The sequence below is a fragment of the Mustela putorius genome, unplaced genomic scaffold, assembly GCF_011764305.1.
Source record: "Mustela putorius furo isolate JIRA1106 unplaced genomic scaffold, ASM1176430v1.1 tig00000129_pilon_pilon_pilon, whole genome shotgun sequence".
NCBI lineage: Eukaryota > Metazoa > Chordata > Mammalia > Carnivora > Mustelidae > Mustela > Mustela putorius.
In genome coordinates, this window is record NW_025421290.1 from 37,426,985 (window position 1) to 37,448,913 (window position 21,929).

The 21,929-nt window shown below is 48.5% G+C and overlaps 1 protein-coding gene across 1 annotated transcript in view; it reads right to left on the reverse strand.

Annotated features, from left to right (window-relative positions):
- IFT43 (intraflagellar transport 43) overlaps positions 1 to 21,929 on the reverse strand; it is a 120,288-nt gene that overhangs the window by 52,800 nt on the left and 45,559 nt on the right. The window contains exons 4-5 of the mRNA XM_045072055.1: positions 10,131 to 10,163; positions 9,438 to 9,484 (exon numbers count right to left, since the gene is read on the reverse strand). Of these exons, the coding sequence (XP_044927990.1) occupies positions 9,438 to 9,484; positions 10,131 to 10,163 (80 nt within the window). The remainder of the gene's footprint in view (positions 1 to 9,437; positions 9,485 to 10,130; positions 10,164 to 21,929) is intronic.

Genomic DNA, 21,929 nt, shown 5'->3' on the forward strand with positions numbered 1-21,929 from the left:
AAAAAAAAATTTAAAAACCACCCCTTCTGTCACATCTGCTCACAGCAGTGTCTTCCCAAATATTCCAGCCATAGTTATGGCCTACGGCTTGAGCACGCCAAATCTCTTGTTTAGTCACTGTAATAAAAATGCTTTCATGCCAGTATAATTAACATGCACAGATTCCACCTGTGGCTCCATGACGACTCCAGCTCACACCGAGACCCAGTTCAACCCCCTTCCCCACCACCCCCACCCCCCGCGGGGGCTCTTCCATGTCCTAGGCATGCCTGTGGTGTCAATCCTTCTCCTGGGCTGCGCCTCAGAGGGGCAGGCCGTGGGAGAGCTACCAGCACCGCCCTTCAGGCCCAGCTGGATGCCTGTGGGGCCTTGGTTCTCACCAACTTCCCAAACTGTCCAGCCTCACAGTGCTCCCTGCGTCAGCCCAGTGACACTCCCTCCTCGTGCCCTGAGGTAGGCTCTCCTCTCCGGAAGACTCAGCAGAGGCACCAGACACCTTCACGGCTTTGCTAGAAAGCGAAGCATAACGAGAGAGAGGGGAACGGTCAAACCTGAGGATTCTGCCTCCCGTCACGGGCCTGGTCACATTGGCTTTTGCCTGTCAGCTGGGGGATGCCAGCAGGTGAGACGTGACAGTGAGAGGGCCGGCAGAGCCCAGGACAGGGCTGGTCTGAGAACTGGGGTGGGAGGGAAAATGCCACGGGGTGGGGGGGCTAGAAAAAGGAGGGGGGTCCAGCTTCCTCAATAAGCAGGGTTGAAAACCCCCGCCGGTACTTTTACAAGGAGGAGGGCTGTGAAAGCAGAGTGCTCGGGAGTCACAGGGACATCTAAATTCCAGCTGTGCTGCCTTATAAGAGCGACCAGCTTGATGTTTAGGAATATGGCATGCGGATCGTTAAACATAAGCATCATCAATGACTAAGTTATGTACTCTTCGAGCTAGAGACATTGTATTCAAAACACAGGCAATCAACTGTTGAAACTGAGCACTTCCTGAATTTTATACTTTACTTTACCCATGCTCCTGCAATTCTTTACCTCTATTGTGCCTGTGTGGCAGAAATCTGATACGCTGCTGAGCTCCAGGCCATCTCATCCCGGCTCTGTGATGAGCCGGGAAGATCTCTTCCGGGATCAGTGATGTCCTGGTGGAGCCCGAGACCACTGGCAAACATGACCAATGAGACTCGCTTCCCCTGGAGAGCCGGTTGTTGGACATTCACCAGGACATCCCTGCCTCTTAGCCATGTGACTTCTGTGAGTGACTTCCCTTCACAAGGCTTCGATTTCCTCTTGTGCACAGGGGTGATAATCACAGTGTCTCCTCCAAGAACTGCTGGGAGGGTTACTGCAGGTGACGCGGTGCAGGGGCCTGGCTCACACTGAACACAAACATTAACTGTCAATACCGTTTCCTACAAGAACGACTTCTTTCTCCAATCTGTCACCCAGTATCTTGTAAGCAGAACAAAGCACAGATACAACCGATGGGACAGCTAACCCCTGCACCAGCAAGTCCCACCCCGTCCCACGCCTCTTCTGGGCTGGATATGTAACGGCTCCCGCTCGTGTATGTGTTGGGGGAGGGTGGGAAGGCATAGGTTTAGAAAGACCTTAGAATCCACTCCTAGTGACTCTGAACCTAGGAAAAAAAAAAAATTTTTTTTTTTTTTTAAGTAGGCTCCATCCCTAGTGTGGAGCCCAATGCGGGGCCTGAACTCACGACCCTGAGATCAAGACCTGAGCTGTGATCAGACGCTTAACTTGCTGAGCCACCCAGTGCCCCAAAACAAACTGATTTTAAGGAACATTATTTCATCAAAAAATTAGTGCTGGTTAGAATAGTTTAAAAAGATTAGGGAAGCAAAGGAAAACTAGGTTTGGGGACAATCTAAGAAGTCAAGTCCCATACGCAGAACGCGGACTTAATGGAACATTCTTATGAAGCGAGAGAAAGGAACTGAGATGTCAGGGTTCCAATTTATCTGTACTTAAAGAATTCTCTCCACTTTCTCTTTCTCCCCATTAAAGCTGTGTAGGCTCAGAGTGACTTCACAGTTCGCAGGATAAGGGAGGGAGGGCATGGTGGGAAGATTAAGCACGGAGTGAAAAAGAGCCCAAAAGAAAGTTAGAAAGCCCAGAGCTGGTGATGCCCAGGGAGAGGGGAAGACAGAGGCAAGGGAGCGACAGCCCTCTACAGATGGTATTTTTCTAATTCCACTGACAGTCCAGCATCTCGCATCTCATCCAGCCTCATTGTTTGGCTGTTTTCAGCCACTTTTACCTATTTTCCCTGTTGACATGGATAGAAAATTGAGCAATTACCCTTAAACTCAGAGCTCTCAGATCATCCAGATTGCTACACTTACAGAATTAAGTCCCCAATTGCCCCTGGCTAGAAGTGGCTCAACTCAGCTTGGTCCTTTAGGAATTAAACACTTTTTGGCTGGCCATAAGGATTTATTATTCCTAAGGCTTTGAGGTATTCGATTCTGTCAAAACTGGGCCCGAGTTTCAAAGAGCACAGCCCTCTCTGGTGGGAATGGGATGCCCAAGAGGGGCAGAGAGCGGCTGGGAAGAGATGGTGAGCATTGCACCCATGGTCCTGTGGCACACCAAAATGCAACGGTTAAATGCAAGAAAGAGCCAATCCTTTTTTTTTTTTTTTTTTTTTTAAAGCTCCTGTTCTCAGAGACTTTCTACTTTTGAAAGACATCTTTGGGACTCACAGGTTCTTTCCTAACTTGACTTTCACTCTCAGATGAACTATTTGAAAGGCAAGTCCGTATCTAACTGTGTTTCCAGAAGTTGCTTCAACCTGAATACTATTCATCTTTCTTAAAGACAGGGAAGTGCTCCTCTCCCATTTGTGTGCTTCTCAAACCTCATCTCAAAGCTTTGCGTTCTACCCAGAGTTCACTTTCTGAGAGCTGGACTTTAGAGCTGGAAGAGGCCACACAGGACTGGAAACACTCCTGGAGTTGGAGAGCTGACAAGATTTTGCATGTGCTGTCTCCTCTTCCGGGCCCCCTCCCCGGCCCCCCAACTCATATCCCCCTCTCAGGGCAGCTTCACCCCCCCCCCTTCAGGCTGAGGTATAAAAACCACTGCTGCAGAGCAGCCTTCCCTCATCACCCGATCCAAGTCGGGTCTCCACGCCATTCTCTCTCAGAGCACCCATGCCCCACCTTCAGTGGGCTCAATCACTCCTTGTCCTTCCTTTTTTTCGTTGTGTGACCATTTGTTTAGTCCCCAGTTCCCCCACTAGGCTGGAAGCAGTATGAGGGCAAAGACTAAGAATGGTTTCTTCCACATCATATCCCCAACACCCAGCCCTAAGCATCACATAGTAGGTGTTCAATAAATGGTCGTGAAATGAACCAATGAAGGGAAATGACTTGCCCAAAGTCACTTGTAGAGGCTGCATTCAACCCCATCCCATCCCAGATCTGATGCTCTTTCTTCTAACACCATACAACCTTCCATGACAAAGAAGTCTGAAGACCTTAGTGCCCATCAGAAACTTGATTCCAGGAACAGGGATGGATAACTGTGCCACCAAAGGATGGTCGTCTAAGAAGGAAAGATGAGTGTGGCTGTCCAACAGTTTTGGAACCCTGCAGTCTTCTGGGGGATCTGGCTGTCCATCCTTCTCAGCTGTTCCAGTTATGACTCCCAACTTCCTGAAGCTCGTGTCAACTCAAGCTATGGGCGATTCCCCTGAGAATCAGCAAATTAGATGACTGGCCATCTCTAGACTTCATGAAAGGCAGTTTATGTGGGACGTTTACTTCCTGTAGCTGAGAATGGACCAGAACCAGGGCTTTCCTCTGCAGAACCTGCTTCTCTTGTGGTTACCGAAATTCCCTGTTCATTCTCCGCATGGAGTCTCTCCGCCTGCCAGGTCTCACCCACAAGGCCCTTCGCTTTCTTCTTCACCTGGTCAAAGGCTGCCTGGCCTACCGCCTCCAGCTGCCTCTGCCACCCGGTATACTGTGTCTTCGCCCCTTAACTCCATGCTTTCCGTCTCCATGTTCTGTCTCCCCAGCAATGTTGCGTTCCTGCAGAGCACAGCCCTACAAAGCCTCATGGAGCACTTGCAGGTCGCTTCCCACTGGCCTCATCCAACTGGCAGATGCATTTTATGCTGCTTATGAGCAGATTTTTAAAAATGCAGCCATTTTTTGAAATATGAATGTGAAAAATTTCAGGCGGCGCCATCTCCTCTCTAGGTTTACCACAGGCCCAGCTGTTCTTTACTGCCTCACACTTCTGCTGTTTCCTGTGTGTGTGGTATCTGCCTGGCCCCTCGAGGTGTACGAGCTTGTGGACGCCATGGCCTCGCAAAGGGTCCCACGAAGTACCTTCTAGTTAACCAACAGACTCTGAAACCACCTCTAAATGTCACACACCTTATCCTAAAAGCCTTTTCCTTCTTCTACTTTTCTGTTCTCTCTCCTTGGAAGCCTGAGGCATGTATGGCGGGGAGGAAGTGCTTCTCTTCTCTCCCTGGGCATCCTCCCCACCAAAGGAGAGTTTGTACCACGAGTGAAGACTAGGAGGCTGGATGCTTAGAAACAGATCTGAGAGACAGGGTTACTGAAAGTTCCCTACAGAAGACCGGGAGGGAGAAGAGGGGGTTATTTCTCACTACATCAGAGTCTCTGGGAGGGCCAGGGCTGTTTTACTTGCCACCATCTCCAGCATCTGGAGCAGTTGTGGCCACAGGGGGCGCTGCCCAACACCTGCTAGCTTTCCGCAGTAAAATTAACTAGAAGGCAGGGGGTAGAAGAGACCACCTGTCTGAAGAAGGCCCTAGTCCTTGGCTTCTCATTTCTATTCCCCCAGATACATTCTCTTTTGGGACTGCTTGCCCAGCCAGCCCTACCAAGTATAGGGAAACTAGCAGCCCGTTCCCAGTGGACAGCGCTCTTCGCACTGACAACCTCGAAGAACCTGGGTGTGACTTTATTACGCACCAGTAGGTTCCCTCAAAGGCGCCCAAAGATCTGCTTAATACCATTGCTGAATGAGACTCCATGGATGATTCTGAGCAATCATTCACGGAGCGTCCACACCCACTGGTTATTCCAAGTTCAAAGGAGAAGCCTTCGCTATAGCCAACCAAGTAATTCTCTGAGCAAAGATAATTCTAGAAACTAGTTATATGTAACATATGATTCCTACCGCATAATGGATTCTAAACATTCACGTATAGTGAAATGGACGAAGTCGGGTGTGAAGTGTAACATATGAACTGATTTTTCCATTAAAGGACTCAGGCATAACTGCACGGAAAACAGATTTATGCCGGGGAAGAGGCATCCCTCCTAGAAGGTAAAATCAAGTGCACTCTGACGAAGGGTTTTATGCGTCAAACCTCCAGAGCCAAAATAAAGGCCAAATCACTAATTTCACACTTCAAGTTTATGAAGGGGAAAAAAATACTAGGTGGTGTTCTCTGAAAATAGGTATCTTTCTTCTCTCCTTCCTTAATGGAATTGTATTAAGCATCCCATCAATCATGCTAGGTACTCTGTGCTACAAACGTGAGAGCTGACATTAACATGAGACACCTGTGGAAGGAGATGCCAGCATAGCTGAGAGTAATACCATTTGCTATAGCCCCAAGGCCACGAGCAAGGACTCCGGGGGCAAGATCTGTGTTCAAATCCCAGTGCTGCACTGGGTGGCATCGGTGGTGAGGTGGTGAGCAGAGATGCCTTCCAAGTGTTGTCACTTACTGTGTGACCTTCGGCAAGGTTATTTTTCTTGTTAAAATGGGGATAATGAACAATCCAAATAAATGAATGAACACCAGGTGAATACATCACCAAAATGTGGGATGTCCATACACCAGAATATTACTCATAAATAGATGGAACAGGCTAATGGCATAGACAAAAACCTAGATAAACTCAGTCATTACAATGAGTGAAAAAAGGCCAGACACAAAAGCATACGTACATACGTTTCAACTTACATGAAAGTTCCAGAAAATGCAAACCACTGCATAGTGACAACAAACAGTAGTTGCCGGGAGACAGGGACAGGGGAAGGACGGACTGGAGAGGGGCATGAGAAATCTGGGTCACAGGGTGATGGAAATGTTCTATATGGTGACTGTGGCGGCGGTTTCCCGGGCATATACATCTGTCAAAACTCAAATGCTATGCTTTAAATGGATTCGGTTTATTGTATGTAAGTTAGGCCTCAATAAAGTTGATTTTTAAAAACTTTTCCATAGTTTTGAGAACTAAGCGAGTCTGATGATGAGTGGTAACAACATGTGGTAGGAGGCAGAGTGGTCTCTGGTGGGTAAAAAGACCAGAGTTCCCCGGAGTCCTGCTCTTTTGTGTAATGATCTCAAAGCTTCGATGCTGTAACACGACCAGTGAGGGGCTTACATAAAATGGCTAGCAGAGTTGCCACCACAGCAGGCGGCACTAGCTTATGCTGAGACACATCTAGAATGTGTGTATACTCCGGCACTTGGAAGGTTTTGGTGGAACATTTAACAGTTACTCCTTGAGAGATGCCTGGGTGGCTCAGTGGGTTAAAGCTTCTGCCTTCAGCTCGGGTCATGATCCCAGGGCCCTGGGATTGAGCCCCACATCGGGCTCTCTGCTCAGCGGGAAGCCTGCTTCTTCCTCTCTCTCTGCCTATTTCCTCTGCCTACTTGTGATCTCTGTCTGTCAAATAAATAAATAAAATCTTTTTTAAAAAAATCTTTAAAAAAATTAAACGAAACAGTTACTCCTTGAAATGTAGCATTTTCACATGTTGAAAATAGTGGAAATAGGAGGATTTCACTCTGCTGAAGGGAGTAAGAAAGAGGTTTAAGGTAGGGTAGGGAAAGGCCTGAAGAAGGTACCAGCTGAGAGAACCTTCTGGAGACCCTGAATGTAATGAGTATCTCAGAGTGGGCAGCGGCATCATTGCCCCGCACCAGCAGCTCTGTCAATGTCCAGCAGGGCCCCTGCCTCCTTGAGCCCTTTGGCACACCCTTCTGGATGGTTAGCCCATCGTCCCCCGCGATCAGTGGCTGAAGCAACAGCCTGTGAGGATGGGCGGATCGAAAGTGTAGGCAGCACCAGTAATCACTGAGCCACCGCAGGTCAGCACTGGCCCGGGGCCTCCTGGAGACCTGGGCAACAGGGGTGCGGGGCACCTGATCTCCTGATCTCACAGGGTTGCTGGGAATTCTTAGTGGGTGGGCGGGTTTGGCGGCTACAAGGAGTTTAGTGAGTTGAGCTAAGGAGGAAGAGCCGGTATAAAGGAATGAGCTTATCAGCAAGAGTCTAGGCAACACAGGAACAAATGCTGAAGAGTGATGAAGTCAGGCTCGTGAGCTCTTAGTAAATCTCTGAGTGGATGCTCAATTCCTGACTTCCGGTGACTACCTTTCAACCCGAAAACCCCTTTGACACAAGGCAGAAGTACCTTTTCACGATTCCTGTCCTTTCCCGTCCTCAATCCTGACTTTAGAGCCACTAAAGGCTTGACAAGCTCGGGTGGGCAGAATGTTCATCCAAGAAGTAGTACTGAGATTAGTACAGACCTCTGGGCCCCAGATTCTGATTGCTGGTGGCTGGGCGTCTGTGGTTCATCAGCATGCCAGTGTAGTTCGGATGTTGCACACGCCCCAGGGCCTGTGGGGCAGCTAACATTCAGGTCATAATCTAAGCTTCTAGATTGAATGCTGCCCTTCACTTTGTGGTCCCATGGTAAGGTTAGTTACTGAAAGCTTTGGGGGTGCCACCTCCAGCCACGAAGTAGTAACCGGCACTGGACTCCTGCCAGGAACAATTAGGAAACTGGAAATAACGGAAGGAACAGCTGTGTGCAGGCAGTGGACAACAGGTAGCACAGGACGGGGATCCCTGAGTGAAGGGATATGCAGTGAGACTTATCGTCAGCCCTGGCTTTCTGCTTAATGTATACTTCCTGGACTCTGGCCCAAGGAGGGGGAAACCCTAGGGAAGCATGGCGATCTCACTGGGTTGAGGAAGCAGAGGTCAGGATGTAGGCAGGCTAAGGTGGCTGGAATTTGAGAAGCAGAGGCACCATGTGGCGGAAGGGTACAAAAATCCAGATCGATTACATCCCTTTTTTTTTTTAATGTATATGCAGGTGAGGTGCAGAGGGAGAGATAATTTCAAGCAGGCTCCATGCCCAGTGCAGAGCCCAACGCGGGGCTTGATCTCATGACCCTGAGATGATGACTTGAACGGAAATCAATTGTTGGGCGCTTAACTGACTGAGTCGCCCAGGCGCCCCTAGATGGACTGCATTCGAAGCTGTGTGTGTATAGGGTCAAACTCCACACGGCTGGGCAAAGAATTACTACCAAGAAGGTGTGAGGTGAGCCATCCCCATAGCTTATAAAGGACTGGAAGAGGCTCAGCTCCCCTCAAGCAGAGCGGAGAGTCCTGGCTGAACCACCAGGCAGGGACACCTGAGTATCTTAGTGTTTAGGGTTAACTCTTGATCTGCCCTAATAAAGCTTAAAAACAATTCTCAAAATGATCAAGTTGACCAACAAATACATTAACTGCCTATTAAAACAGATATACGGGTCTTTAAAGAAAGACAAGATCCAGACACTCAACATAGGAACTAATACTCAAAATGACCAGCATCCAGTCAAAAACTACTAATCATGTGAAGCAGCAGGAAAAAAACAGAACTTGCAACCAGAAGAAAAAGTCAGTTGGTAGAGACACAGGAAAGAGAGAGACGGTAGAATTAGCAGAACAGGACTTTAATAACAGTGACTATAAAGGCTGCCATCAAGAATGAAGCAAAACGTGATCAAAACAAGGAACTGAATGGAAGACACGGAACTAAGACACAGAGCTTCTAGAGCTGAAAAAGAGCAAATCCGCTGAGCGGTTTTAGCAGCAGATTAGACTTTGTAGAAGAAAAGAGTATTTACACAGCGGTAGAAACTACCCACATTGGAGCACAGAGTTCATGGTGAACTGAAAAAACCTGACTTCACCTCTCTGTGCTTCAGTTTCCTCAACTGTAGAATGGGGACAGCAGTACCATCTCACGGGCTGTTGTGATGATTAAGTGCTTTAACATTTAGAAGCTGGTAGGACAGTACATCAAGTGCCTAGTAGATAATAAACACCTAATAGGTATTAGCTAGTGCTGCTGTTATCATCTTGGAGGTTGGCGCAGGAAGCCTTGGGAACACAGGGAAGAAACATCGGAGTAAGAGAGGGACATGCAGGGCTGGTGGAAAGCCATGGGGGTGAGGTCCTCCAGGCAGAAGCGGTGCTCAGCAAGGCACAGAGACGAGAAGGGATGGGGCCACTGCCTCCCAGGAAGGGTGCAGCCAACAGGGCCTTAGCTGCGGCCCAGGAAAGGCTCTGGGGGCTGTGGAAACTCTCCGAAAGCCTTTTTGATTTCCTCCCAACACAACTTACCTCCTCCGTCATCTGATCCAACCAAGCTCTGCTGTCTGAGGCGGTGACTGCCCCCAAAAAGAAGGAAAGGAAAGAAAATGAATTTCACATGCAGAAAGAAACCACTCCAATTATTACTGTGTCTGTCGTTTTTCCTAGATGAGGTCTCTGGACCCACTTTCCTCTATCAACTTGGTCAAACCTAATTAGGCAACTGGGTCTGCCAATACGGTTGTACAAGCCGGGCGGAGCACTATTCCATAGAATATGGTATGAATGCTTCTCTCACCCCTGGGGGGGGCAGGCGTGAAATTCAGTGGTCTTGCCTTTACAGTCTGTCTTCACCTAGAAACCTTCTCCTTTCCTTTCTGTTACAAGTCTTAGGAGAAGGCTAGGTTCAGAAGCCTTGCATTGTTTCTCCCCATCGGAATCAACACAGAAAAATACATGGGTCAGCACTCTGATACCTGGACATACGGTTCTAAAAACCCCAGAGAAGGACATGGACATTAATGCCAGGGTCTAGACCTTCAGCTAAGGAAACAGCATTAACTGAACCCTGGATCCAGTGTGCATCACTAAAGGCCCAGATGAAAGCCAGATTCATTCTATTTTCTAATGCTGAGTCCAACAAAGGCTGCGTAGATAATGACCACCAAGACTGCACTGCTAGCAAAGGTTACCAAAGGATGCAAAAGAATGCTGGAAACATACTCTTCTATTTCTTCAGAAGCCCTCCTTCCTGACCTGAAAAAAAGAAAAACGAGGTTCATGAGAACCTACTAGTCTCATGCATTGGCGGGGTACGCTGGAAAGGGGGTTTCAAAAGCAAGGGCAAATCAGCCTACTCCGAGCGCTTTACTGACCTGGACTTCTCTTTCTAGACCAAGGCCCATAACCAGCATGGGAGAATTACAGATATCATAATGCCTACTTATAGCCTTATTTCACTGTAACTCCAACTTAAACTGTCGAGTTTAAGTATAGATTGGGAAGTTCAGAACTCAAATGGATATTGATGATATGGTGCCCTCCTTTCAACAATCAATGGGCCAGTTTATAGAGCACTTTCTTAGGACTGAGGCCTTGGGTCTTCCCTTGGAGCTTTAGTTGTCAGCATGGGCAGTTTCGCAGTAGTAAAAAGAGAAGAACTGACCAGCCAGTTCAAGCCGTAAGCTCTGGGTCTTTCCAGAGCCTCCACTTGAAGCACCAGAAGACCCCGTGAAGGATGATGGGCAGGTAATGAGAACAGGAAGCCTAAAGATATACAGACATTTATCTAAGGCTGTGATTCTCAAACTTCAATGTGCCTAAGAACTATCTGAGAAGCTTGGTAGACATGCAGATCACTGGACCTGGAGGAGAGAGCTTTCTGGATCAACTGGTCTAGGGAAAAAGGAGTCCAGGAATACATTTTTTTTTTTTAAGATTTTATTTATTTATTTGACAGAGAGAAAAACAGTGAGAGAGGGAACACAAGAAGGGGCAGTGGGAGAGGGAGCAGCAGGATTCCTGCCAAGCAGGGAGCCCGATGTGGGGCTCGATCCCAGCACCCCAGGATCATGTCCTCAGCCGAAGGCAGATATTTAACAACCAGGCCACCCAGGTTCCCCCCGGGGAAATGCATTTTAAACAAATCCCTAGGTAATCCTAATGTAAGGTGGTCGCTACTGACCCTCTGAGAAACACAGATCTAAAGTCTTCTAAATGAGACTGGCCAAATGTTGACAATAATTAAAGTTAGGTGTTGGGTACATGTTGATTACTTTTCTGTATGTCTGAAAATTTCCCCAGTAGATTTGGTTGGTTGGTTGGTTGGTTGGTTGGTTTTTTTTTTTTTTTTAAAGATTTTATTTATTTATTTGTAAGAGAGAGTGAGAGCGAGCACAGGCAGACAGAGTGGAAGGCAGAGTCAGAGGGAGAAGCAGGCTCCCTGCGGAGCAAGGAGCCCGATGTGGGACTCGATCCCAGGACGCTGGGATCATGACCCGAGCCGAAGGCAGCTGCTTAACCAACTGAGCCACCCAGGCGTCCCGGTTGGTTGGTTTTTTAATCACTTCTTTCAAATCCGAAGTCAGTCACCACGATGAGCATGGGCAGAGGGTGCTGGCAGTGTCAGGAGTCGGAGTGCATGGAAGGCATTTGACAGAGCCTCTCCTGCAAGTGACACTGGAACCAACCAGCAATTCCTGCAAAATGCAAACAACGCCTCCCCCTCTCTGAGTATAATCTGAAATTAAAGCCAAGTTTAAAAGGACTGGTGTCCGTGAAATTTAGACCACACCAACTGCACTGTTAAGGAAGGGGATGGGGGAGAATTTTGGCCTCCGTTGGGAGGGAGAAGAGCATGGGTAGCTAAAGCTGACGAACAGGATGAAACAACTCTGAGGGGGGCTCCCAGGCTGCAGTTCTGACTCCTCATAGGACAGTAAAGAGACGAAGCAAGTCAGGGGAGGAGAACAAATGGGACAGAGAAGGCAGAAGGGGGCATCACAGGTAAACTGCAACGGGGTGCCCAAGGCATCGCCACCGGGGTACTGCTGGATGATCCTCCTTTCCGATACTGCTCTAAGTCAAGAAACCTAACAGCCGCCAAAGCCACCTCTATCAGTGTGGAAGGACAGAGGTTCTGCTTTCAGCTCACGTCTGCTCCCCAGGACCACTGCCTCTAATTGTCCCGGTGAAGTTGAACTCTACCAACTCACCATCCAAATGCCTTGGTAACATGTCACCAATGGCAGGAGGGCTCAGATGAATATAGGGTCCGAGAAGAACAAGGTGATTAAGGCACCTGCACTTTGTACATAAGAGACAAAGCATCTCTGATCGCCCTTAGTAGTTGTTAGTGCATCGTTCCTTCCTAAGCAATGGGCCATGGCCAAAGTAGTGGCGATTCCGTCTAAAGGTAATGCGAATCTTCAGGGGAAGGCTGATTAATGGCCATTTATCCACTCAACATCCAGAGCGGGGATGAGTTTCACATTCAGCATAATTGCTGCGGAGCTCACGATCTCCTCTCTCTTGCTCCAGGAGGAGCCCAAAGACCCTCCCAAATTTCATCTCACCCCATGACAAGGAGCAAGATCAAAATGGGGCCCTCAAGGTCAGAAGGCGGGGATGCTCTCAGGCGGCCTGCTCTCCCGTTCTCCCCCATTTTCTCGCACTCTCTCTGCCAGAAATAGCAGATTCTGGGCAAGCCTTCTACTTGGGAGATGGACAGGCAGTCCAGTGGGAACTCGGGCAAAGGCCTGGAGAACTGGCCCCGGAACACCCTGCCTTTGACAAAGCTGAGCGTTTTCTGGCCTTATCTAGCAAGCCTGCCCTTTGTTGCTCGACCACACTGTTGTTTATTTTTGTTTTGGTTTTAACACGAATCTGTTGCCCAAATTGGGAGATGCTCTACAAAAACCCAGACTTCTGGATTCTTCAAACACAAAGCCTGCAAACTGGACCTGCATTCCCACATGGAAAACTCTGGGGAAGTGGAGTGTGGCTGTGATGAGCCTGAGCTCCCGGCCCTGCCCGACACTGGGGGGCGCGTAGAAGCCCCTTATCCTTCACTCTGCACTGCTGGCTCTCTTACAGTGGAAGTTAAGAGGCAAGTGAAGTATTTCGTGTAGCTTTATGGCGACCTAAAAGCAAGAGAAGCGAATGGAAGGCTGAGTGGGAAGTGTGTTTAGAACTGGCAGAGTGTGTGTCTTTAGAGGAATGTGAACATGGAACTAACAGTCTGTGTGGGCACCTCAGTAACGTAACTGAAGGTGTTATTCTGAAATAAAATCCTGCTTCACAGACATACTGGACCTGCCTGGTCCCCAAAAGTACTTCAGGTCTCCCAAGGACATAGAATCGAGCACAGTGATTTTCAAACTATAGGTCATGCCCCATGGTGAGTCATGGAATCAATTTAGTGGATCGCCTCCAGCCTTTCTTATCTTTTCCTTTAATTATTTATTCTTGACAGAGAGAGTGAGGGGGAGGGGCAGAGGGTGAGGCTGAGAGAGAAGCTCAAGCAGGCGCCTCACTGAGTGGGGAGCCCAACATGGCGCTCAATCCCATGACCCCGAGACCACAACCTGAGCCAAAATCACCAGTCGGATGCTTAACCCCGACTGAGCCACCCAGGTGCCCCTCTTTTTGTTTTTCAAAAGCATAAAGTAGAATAGGAAAGAGAATGTCCTGCAAATAGTAAGGGTAAGTATTACACAAACTCCTTCCCCCAGTTTTAAATACAGACATAGAGTATATTTTTAAATTGTTGGTGACAGGTTAAAAACAAAATAAAAACAAAATGCAGCGGTCTATCAGAGCTCAAGAGGATGGGTAACTAAAGAAGGATCTGGACTGAAGTCCTGCCTCCCACAGACTGGGGATGTGAAGTAGAAAACTGTGGGTCTGGCTCATTTTCCTGACAGACATACATCTGAGGAAACCATGTGACCTGGTCCAGGCCCAGGGCAGGCTGTCTACAGGGCTGCAGTCAGCTCTGCCCTGGGCTTCTGGTCTCTTACTACACCCCCTGGCCACGTGCCTTCATCTTCAGAAGTGGCTCCTGGCGGGGGGGGCTGGGAACCTGACAACTGTAACATGGGGGACACCACCTTAGGCAGCTGGATCATTCTTCAGGTTTCTTCCCCTTCCTGTCTGCCAACTGCCACGTGCTCAGCCCCGCTGTGGAAAAGAGGCAACACCGATTTCAGAGACACTATGTGACAGAAAGGGCCATGGGGCACGGCCAAGTGTGCTTCATCCAAATCACCCAGCTGGTGAGTACCGAGGCTGTAGCCGGAAGCCCCATCTCCCGACTTCCACCCGGGATTCCAAACACACTGCCCCCAGCCTTTTCAAAAGGAGTTACCCGCCATTTTCAGATGTCCCCAGGGCACCCAGACATCTGTTTGGATTTACTGGGCAGACGGCCCATTCCTGACTTGCCACACTTACGGAAGGCAATAGAACGTACAGAGAACTGAAAGCTACAGAGAATCCTTTAAACCAATAGTTCTTAACCAGCGGTGTGCAAAAGAATCACTGAGGGTTTTTTGTTTTTGTTTTTTTGGGTTTCTTTTCAGTGTCTCTGTGCTGCGCCTCACCCCAGGCCCTCTGAGGCAGTAATCTCTAGAAATGGGACCCAGTCACACATGAGAGTCAATGCCCTACACCTCACCACAGATAGTAAGCTGAACTACGGGTACTAGGCAGGAAAATGGAAACCCTCCTGCCCTATCCTGCTGAGATGCCCCCTTCCTTCTAACCAAAGTGTTAATGAACTCTCACTTGACCTAAAGGTTGAGGGGAGGGAAGAAAAAGCTTCACAGACTGCAGCCTCCATTCCTGCGTAATCCTGAGTCGGCTTCCCCGAAATCCAGACAAGATTCCACACTGTTCCTAGCCAAAGCAGGTGCTCTTCAGGCAGGCAGGCCCAGGAGCAGTGTAGATCCGATTAGAGATGCTTGTTCAATATTCAAAATGTAAAACATAGAGGTTGCTGAACCAGCACTTGGAAAAGTTAATTAAATGCCAGGTTTCTTTTTAAGAGCTACTCCATCACTTGCTGATTGCTTTGGCCATTTTGCAGAATGAAGCTTTAGCTCCGGACAGTGACAGGAATGTTCCCCTTCACCTCCCACCTTGTGGGGCTAGGGTAACAGGGGTAAGGACACGCGGGCTTCTTGCTTGCGAGCCAGTGACACACAGACCCGGTGGGTGACTTGGCACGGGCGTTGTCTAGCTATCCCTACTTTCATGTAAAGCCTTGTTCAGCCCAACCCGCAACTGGTCACTCCTGGTTTTCACCCTGCTTCTCTCTAACCCATGCTACGTTTCCTCCCCTTGGCTTCCCATCGCCATCTTTGTTCCTCAGGGGGAGGCCCATTCCCAGGTCCTGCCCCACAAGCCTGTCGCAGGAAGGCTGATGACTGATGCCATCAGCAGTTAACATTTATTGAGATTGGTGGGTACCTAGCACTGTTATTATATTATTTTCTTTACATACATTACTTTTATATTATACTATATATGTATATATTTTTTAAGATTTTATTTATTTATTCGACAGAGAGCGTGAGAGGGCACAAGCAGGCAGAGCAGCAGAGGGAGAGACAGGCTCCCCACTGAGCAGGGAGCCTGATGCAGGGCTCAATCCCAAGACCCTGGGATCATGACCTGAGCCGAAGGCAGAGGCTTAACCAACTGAGCCACCCAGGCAACCCATATATAATGCCATATATATTTTATTGATATATACTATTGTACATTATTTTACTTCATTATCACATTATCTTTTCTGATTTGCTCCGTTTTACAAACGAGGAGACAGGCTCAGAGAAGTAGAGTAGGTTACCTAAGGTCACCCAGCAAGAAAGCCATAGGGACTGAATACAAACTCCAGCCCATCTGCCATCAACGCCTGCTCTCAATCCCTACATCCCAGAAGCACACAGGTAGCTCTACATGATGGGAGATGCTCATTCCATAGCCTCTGCTTCAAATCCAATTACTATTTTCCATGACGAGGATGCCCTTTCCACTACAGTAGTACTGTACTTTGTCAGGCCTGAAAAAACATTAATGTTCATTTAATTGTTCTGTGGCATTTATTATATGTTTTATTTACAACATGACCGCTCGCATGTGGCAAAAGAGATGGCATGTAGCGAAGTCACTTCTTCCTCTACACACTCCTTTTCTAAGTTCTTCTGCTCAAACACAACTCCCTTCTCTTGGCTTTCAGAGACTGCACTGCCATTCGATGGGCGTGAGTTGGTCAGCCGGGGACCAGCATGGTGGCACAGGTACATCCTGTGATGGCAGCCACATGGGAACACAACTGAAGCCCGGATTCCTGGGGTCATTCTAGCACTCGGTGGGGGAAGAAATGCTGTGATGTGCAGACCCTTCCACCCGAGAAGTCTGTCTCCTGTGTCCTCCCCGCCGGATCAGACACAAGGCCTCAGCTGCCGTTTCCACGGGTTATGAGCTGAAGGGTGAAAGGCAGCTCTAATGTAGACATCATCTCAGTTAAAATGTTTCTCTCGAGTTTAATGGAATACTGCAGAGATCTAAATGGAGATAAAGTACCACGGCTCAGAGAACAGCCCGGATGCTATCTTTATGCAGCATGACAATGTTCGGTGGTTAATTAGACACCGTTAACCTATTTTAGCAGGGGACATAACTGGGATAAATGGGGGGAAGTGTCCTTGAAGTCTCTTAATATCCACAGCACATATTGGACCCTAGACTCACCTTCTTGCTGCAAGACAGAACAGGCTTAAAATAGAGCAAAGGGCCAGGCATGTCCCTGAGAGCGGCCCGACTGTCCCAAGGGAAGGCCCTCTGCTTGTCCAGCCCCCACGGGCCACGGCCTCTGATCCAGATGTGAAGGGTCTGGACACATGGTTGAAGTGCAACTTGTTACATGGGAGAAAAAAGCTAGAGCTACGATATGTGGCTCACAGGGGTCCTGTGACAAAAAGAGGAAACTCCGCAGCCAGGGGGCCAAAGTTAGAAGCACTTGGCAAGGGAAAGAGCAAGAATGAGCTACCAGTCAAACAGGAGCCAAAGCTACCTGACGTTGCCAAAATATATCATTCCTCTGGAGGAAAAGAAATCAAAATACCACTTTCTTTTGAGGTTTTTCTGCCAGCATCATTTTTAAATGTCCAGTAAAAATCTCCCAAGTGCCTCCGAACCTCACTTGAGGTCAATTTTACCGAGGCATGAGAGAAAGGAGGTAATGTGTCCCAGATCGTGTGACAGCGCACTAGCACATCAAACACCAAGGCTCTATTTTATACATTGTGTGACCCACAAAAAGAGCCTTTATGTGAAAATCTGAATCTGAGCAAAGGAGATGTTGCCACTGTAAGCTCAGCTACCAGGTCTAGACAGTAGCAGGCCATGGACTGGGTCATCTGCTCTAAGATGTCCTCACACCTATCATACCAACTGAAAGTCAGGTATCTGCCATGGAATTTCGCTTGGCAAGTTGCAGCTCCCATGTTCTTCCTTTGCCTTGGCTCTTAGCTCTTCCATTCATGAGTTCAGAGTTCAGTACGTGTCTTCTCCCTCCTTTTAAAGACGAGTAGGAAGTCCTCAGCACTCAAGTGTTGGCATTTTGGGGTTTTAGGTCATATTAGATCGTATTTAGCTTCTGCTGGTATCATCAACAAGATGCCCAGCAGAAAGATGAAAACCGAAGGCCAGGTAGACTACCAAGCCTGGGTGGGTTGAAGGTATAGTGATTTTATAAGGCAATTCCTGGGTGAAGTTTGCCCCCTGCTGGTCAGATTCAAAATACCAACTCTGTTCTGATCCAAATTCTAAAGGTGCATTTATTTATATCAGGATGAAAAAAAGGTTGAAAGTTTTAATAGCTAAAAACAATTAGGGGCACACATGAAATGTATGTATATGTCTGCTATCAAAAAAGTGGAAGAGTTGAGAACTCTAGATCTTTGTTGTCTCAAATGAACATTATTTTATTCAGACACTTTATTGGGTAACTGATTATTTGGCATTACTAAGAGGTGGTGAGATTTGGGGATCTTTTACCCAGGATTTTACAGTCTGACTGGAGAAAAGAACATTCTAGAAATAGCAGTAGTACTTCCAGAAGACATAAATAGCGGTGCCTGAAAGACTACTACTGCTGCCTTCCCTGTGCATCTTCTACCTGAGAAAAGAGAGACCAGGAAGCAACCTAACTAGAGTCCCAAGGCTAGCCAGACACGGAGTTGGATCTAGAGACCAAGGTTCCCACTCCTCATCTACTGCTGGTCTCAGCTTCCCAGGACAAGCAACGGAGATGGAAGCAACATGTCATGGTAGCGCAAAAGAGGCAACTAGCCATGCTTGCTGCAACCCTTGGAGGAGACTTTCTAGAAGCCTGGAAGACGAGCACGCTTGGAGAGGCAGAAAGGCTCCAGCAAGGCTCTTCCTGCTGGAGGAAACAACCTGAGTAGAGGTAGGAGGCAGAAAGGGCCAGGGGTGTTTGGAAGGCAACAGGGGACCTGGTGTGGCTGAAATGTAGAGGAGATGCTGTCACCGATGGTATAAGCGCTATAAATATACACACTGACATTGGTCAGGAATCAGGAGAGAACCATGGGACTGGAAACGAATTTTCACAGGGTTCCCTTTTTTCCTTCAAGTTAAGTCCACAACTGAAAGAGAGGTGGCAGCGAACACTGTGCCACTCATCGGGCATCAAAGGAGCAGGAAGGGGCCGCGTGGCAGAGGCTCTGTCAGTCCTCCCGCTGGGGGAGAGGCTAGGGAGGAAACGCAGGGGGGAAGCCACACTCCAGGGCAGTGTTTCTCCGACCAACTGACATTTTCAATGCCACCCTCAAGAATTTTGCTACAGCTGCGCAATTTCTGCACCTCCTCCACGTTTTACTTTTACTTCAATACATTTATTTAAAGGAAAACTTTAGCTCCTCAATGGAAAGCTAGCATTACCAGCCATATAGAAGGTAAACTGTGAAAAATGAGCATTTTTTAGAATCACAGAACTTACTTTATCAGGCTGGTGGGAAAGACAGGAACTGTGAGGCTCAGCGCCTAACTCTGGGAAGTGTGGCCATGAGGACGGAGTGTGAAACAAGAGGAAATCATGGGTCCCCGAGTGAGGGACAAACATTTATCAGTGTTTCTGGAGACCTAGATTTCAGTCCATTTTTAATCACTGAAGAGAAGTTTCTGTTCTGTAATGGAGAGACCTATAAAGATCTCCTTCCAATCCCTTACCCACAGTTTTCTCTGCCCCTCCTCTACATCCTGTGGTCCCCCAAAGGCCCATGAATACATTCATACCCAGCCAGGTTGATGGGGCGCTCAAAGAGAAGGTGACACATGCCACTTCAGGTGACGCTCTTCCGCCTAGCTGTTGAGGAGGCCTCTTTGAACACTCTGGACCCACCCCGGTGACTCCCTGCTATAGAGGAGCCTGGACAAGGCCAAGGACACCCCTGGTACCTCTAAACCTGGCCTCTCCTGCGAGGACCACCGTGAAGCCAGGGGGCCCGGTACAGCCACCTGTGACCAGCTGTGGTGAAAGAAACATGGGTCAAAAAGTAAAACCCCTGGCAGCCTCAGAGACCAGAGAAAACCTAGATTCCGAGAGGGGGCTGTCCTCCGGGTGTATATTCAGACCGACAGATGCCCGAGCGGCTGCTTCTGTACTAAAATTGCCCTTGGTTACTTCTCAGTAAAGAACTAAAAAGAAAAGGGAAGAAGTATGAGGTAGGGAATGACGTACACATAGGCACTTTATTTCTGAGAGACTGAGTCCCTCAGAAGGAGGACAAGGAGATCATTTCTGTCAGGGGAATCCCTAGTCACCTCCTCCTGGCATTTGGCTGCCCCAGCTACAAACCAGCGAGTCCCCCACAGCAGGCTGGCCGGCCCAGGATACATAACTTTGTCCTCTGAAAGTTTGTCTATTCAGTAAGATTGTTTCATACGATCAACACTGCATTTCTGGAAGGGTCCCAGAGGACTGCTGGGAAGATAATTTCTTGCTAACAGGCTTGCTATTGCACAAACAGCATAGCGCATGGCCTTTCCGTGAACTTGATAAATGCGTGCATGTGAGGTTTGTGGACGGGCATGGGCCGTAGAACGAGAGGCACGTTCTATTACACTAATTAGCTGTATGACCTTGGGGAGCAGGCCAAGGTGACCTTTTCTAACTCTCAGATTTTATACCTGAGTCCCCGAAGCATCCCAGGCCTCACTCATTTCTCCCTCTCTAAACTGAAGGGGCCCGCACTCCATGACTTCCCAGGTCTCTCCCCAGCTCTGTGAATGACACTGACCTTGCCCCATCGTTCCTCATTTATATCATTCCGTAGTCTCACCGCGTCCCCCCAGCAGACCCTTCCCTGGAACTGGCTTTTCTGGCCCCAAAATTTCAACTCCTGGGATGTGCTGGTTTGGAGACCCCAAAGTTAACATGGAAGGGCAAAAGGAGGAAGGAAACCCTCTTTTCTTCATTCAATCCTTTTTAAAAAGTATTTATTTATCTGAGAGAGAGAAAGAGAACGAGTAGGGGGAGAGCAGAGGGAGAGAGGGAATCTCAAGCAGACTCAGCAGTGAGCGCGGAGCCTGCGGTGGGGCTCAGTCTCGGAACCCTGAGATCACGACCGGGGCCAAAACCAAGAATCGGCCGCTTAAAGGACTGAGCCACCCAGGTGCCCCTGTTCAATCATTTTTAGAGACGATAAACATGAACTCCCTTCCCACATCAGAAACGTAGCACATTTCCCATCTTGGTCCTCCCCTCTCGTTCCTTAGGGGTTATCAAAACCAGCCACTACCTTCCCAATTGCACAGGGAAATTTACTTTCCCTTCACCCTCCTCTCCTGTATAGTTAACCCAGTCTTAACGTTCCTGGTGTTTTCTTCCTGCTTACTAGGACTCCTCTCTACTTCCTTTCTCTCTGAGCAGCTGGAAAGAGGATGTCTGCCTGGTCGTGCAACGCCCTCCAAACCTCCAAATCGAGCTCCCCAGAAAGCAGCCTTTTGTCCTCTGGGTCCTGAGTCCCTGGGCTCAACCACTTGGGATCTGGCCAGCCTATGTGTGGGTGCTAAGCTCTGATCTTGGGCCCTGATGGGGCTTAAAACCAGTGGCCGAGTGGGGCTCTGGAGTCAGAGGGTTCAAAGCAGAGTTCACCATTCACTAGCCATGTGCTCTCAGGCAAGCCACGAAAAACTACAAATCGGTGATACCACCACATTCGGCTTCACAGGGTGGTTCAAAGATTGCAATGAGCTAATTCGTGCAAAGCATTTAGCACAGTACATGGCACACAGGAGGTGCTCAGGGAACAGTGGCTGCTGCCAACATTATTATTATTACTATGTTATTATTCTCACCCCAGTCTCTACTCCCTATGCTGCTGATCACTGCCCAGGCTGGACACACTGTCTTTTTCCTCCTTGGTCCTGCAACTGAACCCCAGCCCTGAGGTGGGTGCTGGCTACATCCGCCCAGCTGAGTTGCTTCATACTTTTTGCTTCTAGAGCCCTTGTTCCCCACCCCCGCTTCCCACATTCCTGCTGCCCCTTGCTGAACTTGCCTGGAGCCCTCAGTAGACATGCCCAGCAGCCCGCCCTCACTGCCTGGCCTGGATGGTGCCGCCCGTCCTCACAGGAGAAACACTCTGCCGGACTCCCAGGGCCTCTCCACCAGCTGGACCCTGCTTCCTACAACAATATTCACTTCGCCTTCAGCATTAACCTCTGGGATTTTCAGCGGACACCCCTCTCCTGTTTCCCATCTCCTGCTTTATTTTCTCTGCATTTTGGTTCCCTTCTTTCATTTCGGCCAATTCCATTTATCCCTGTCTAAACCTGTTCTGGCTTTCAAATCCTTTTGAAAGCATTCCCCACTGCTGGGAAGCTTCTAGAATTCAGTGAAATTGTTTCTAGGCTCCTTAGCACACCTGACTCTCTGTATCACACAGCACAGTCTTTTATGATAGGACAGTCTCACACAGTGACTTCTAC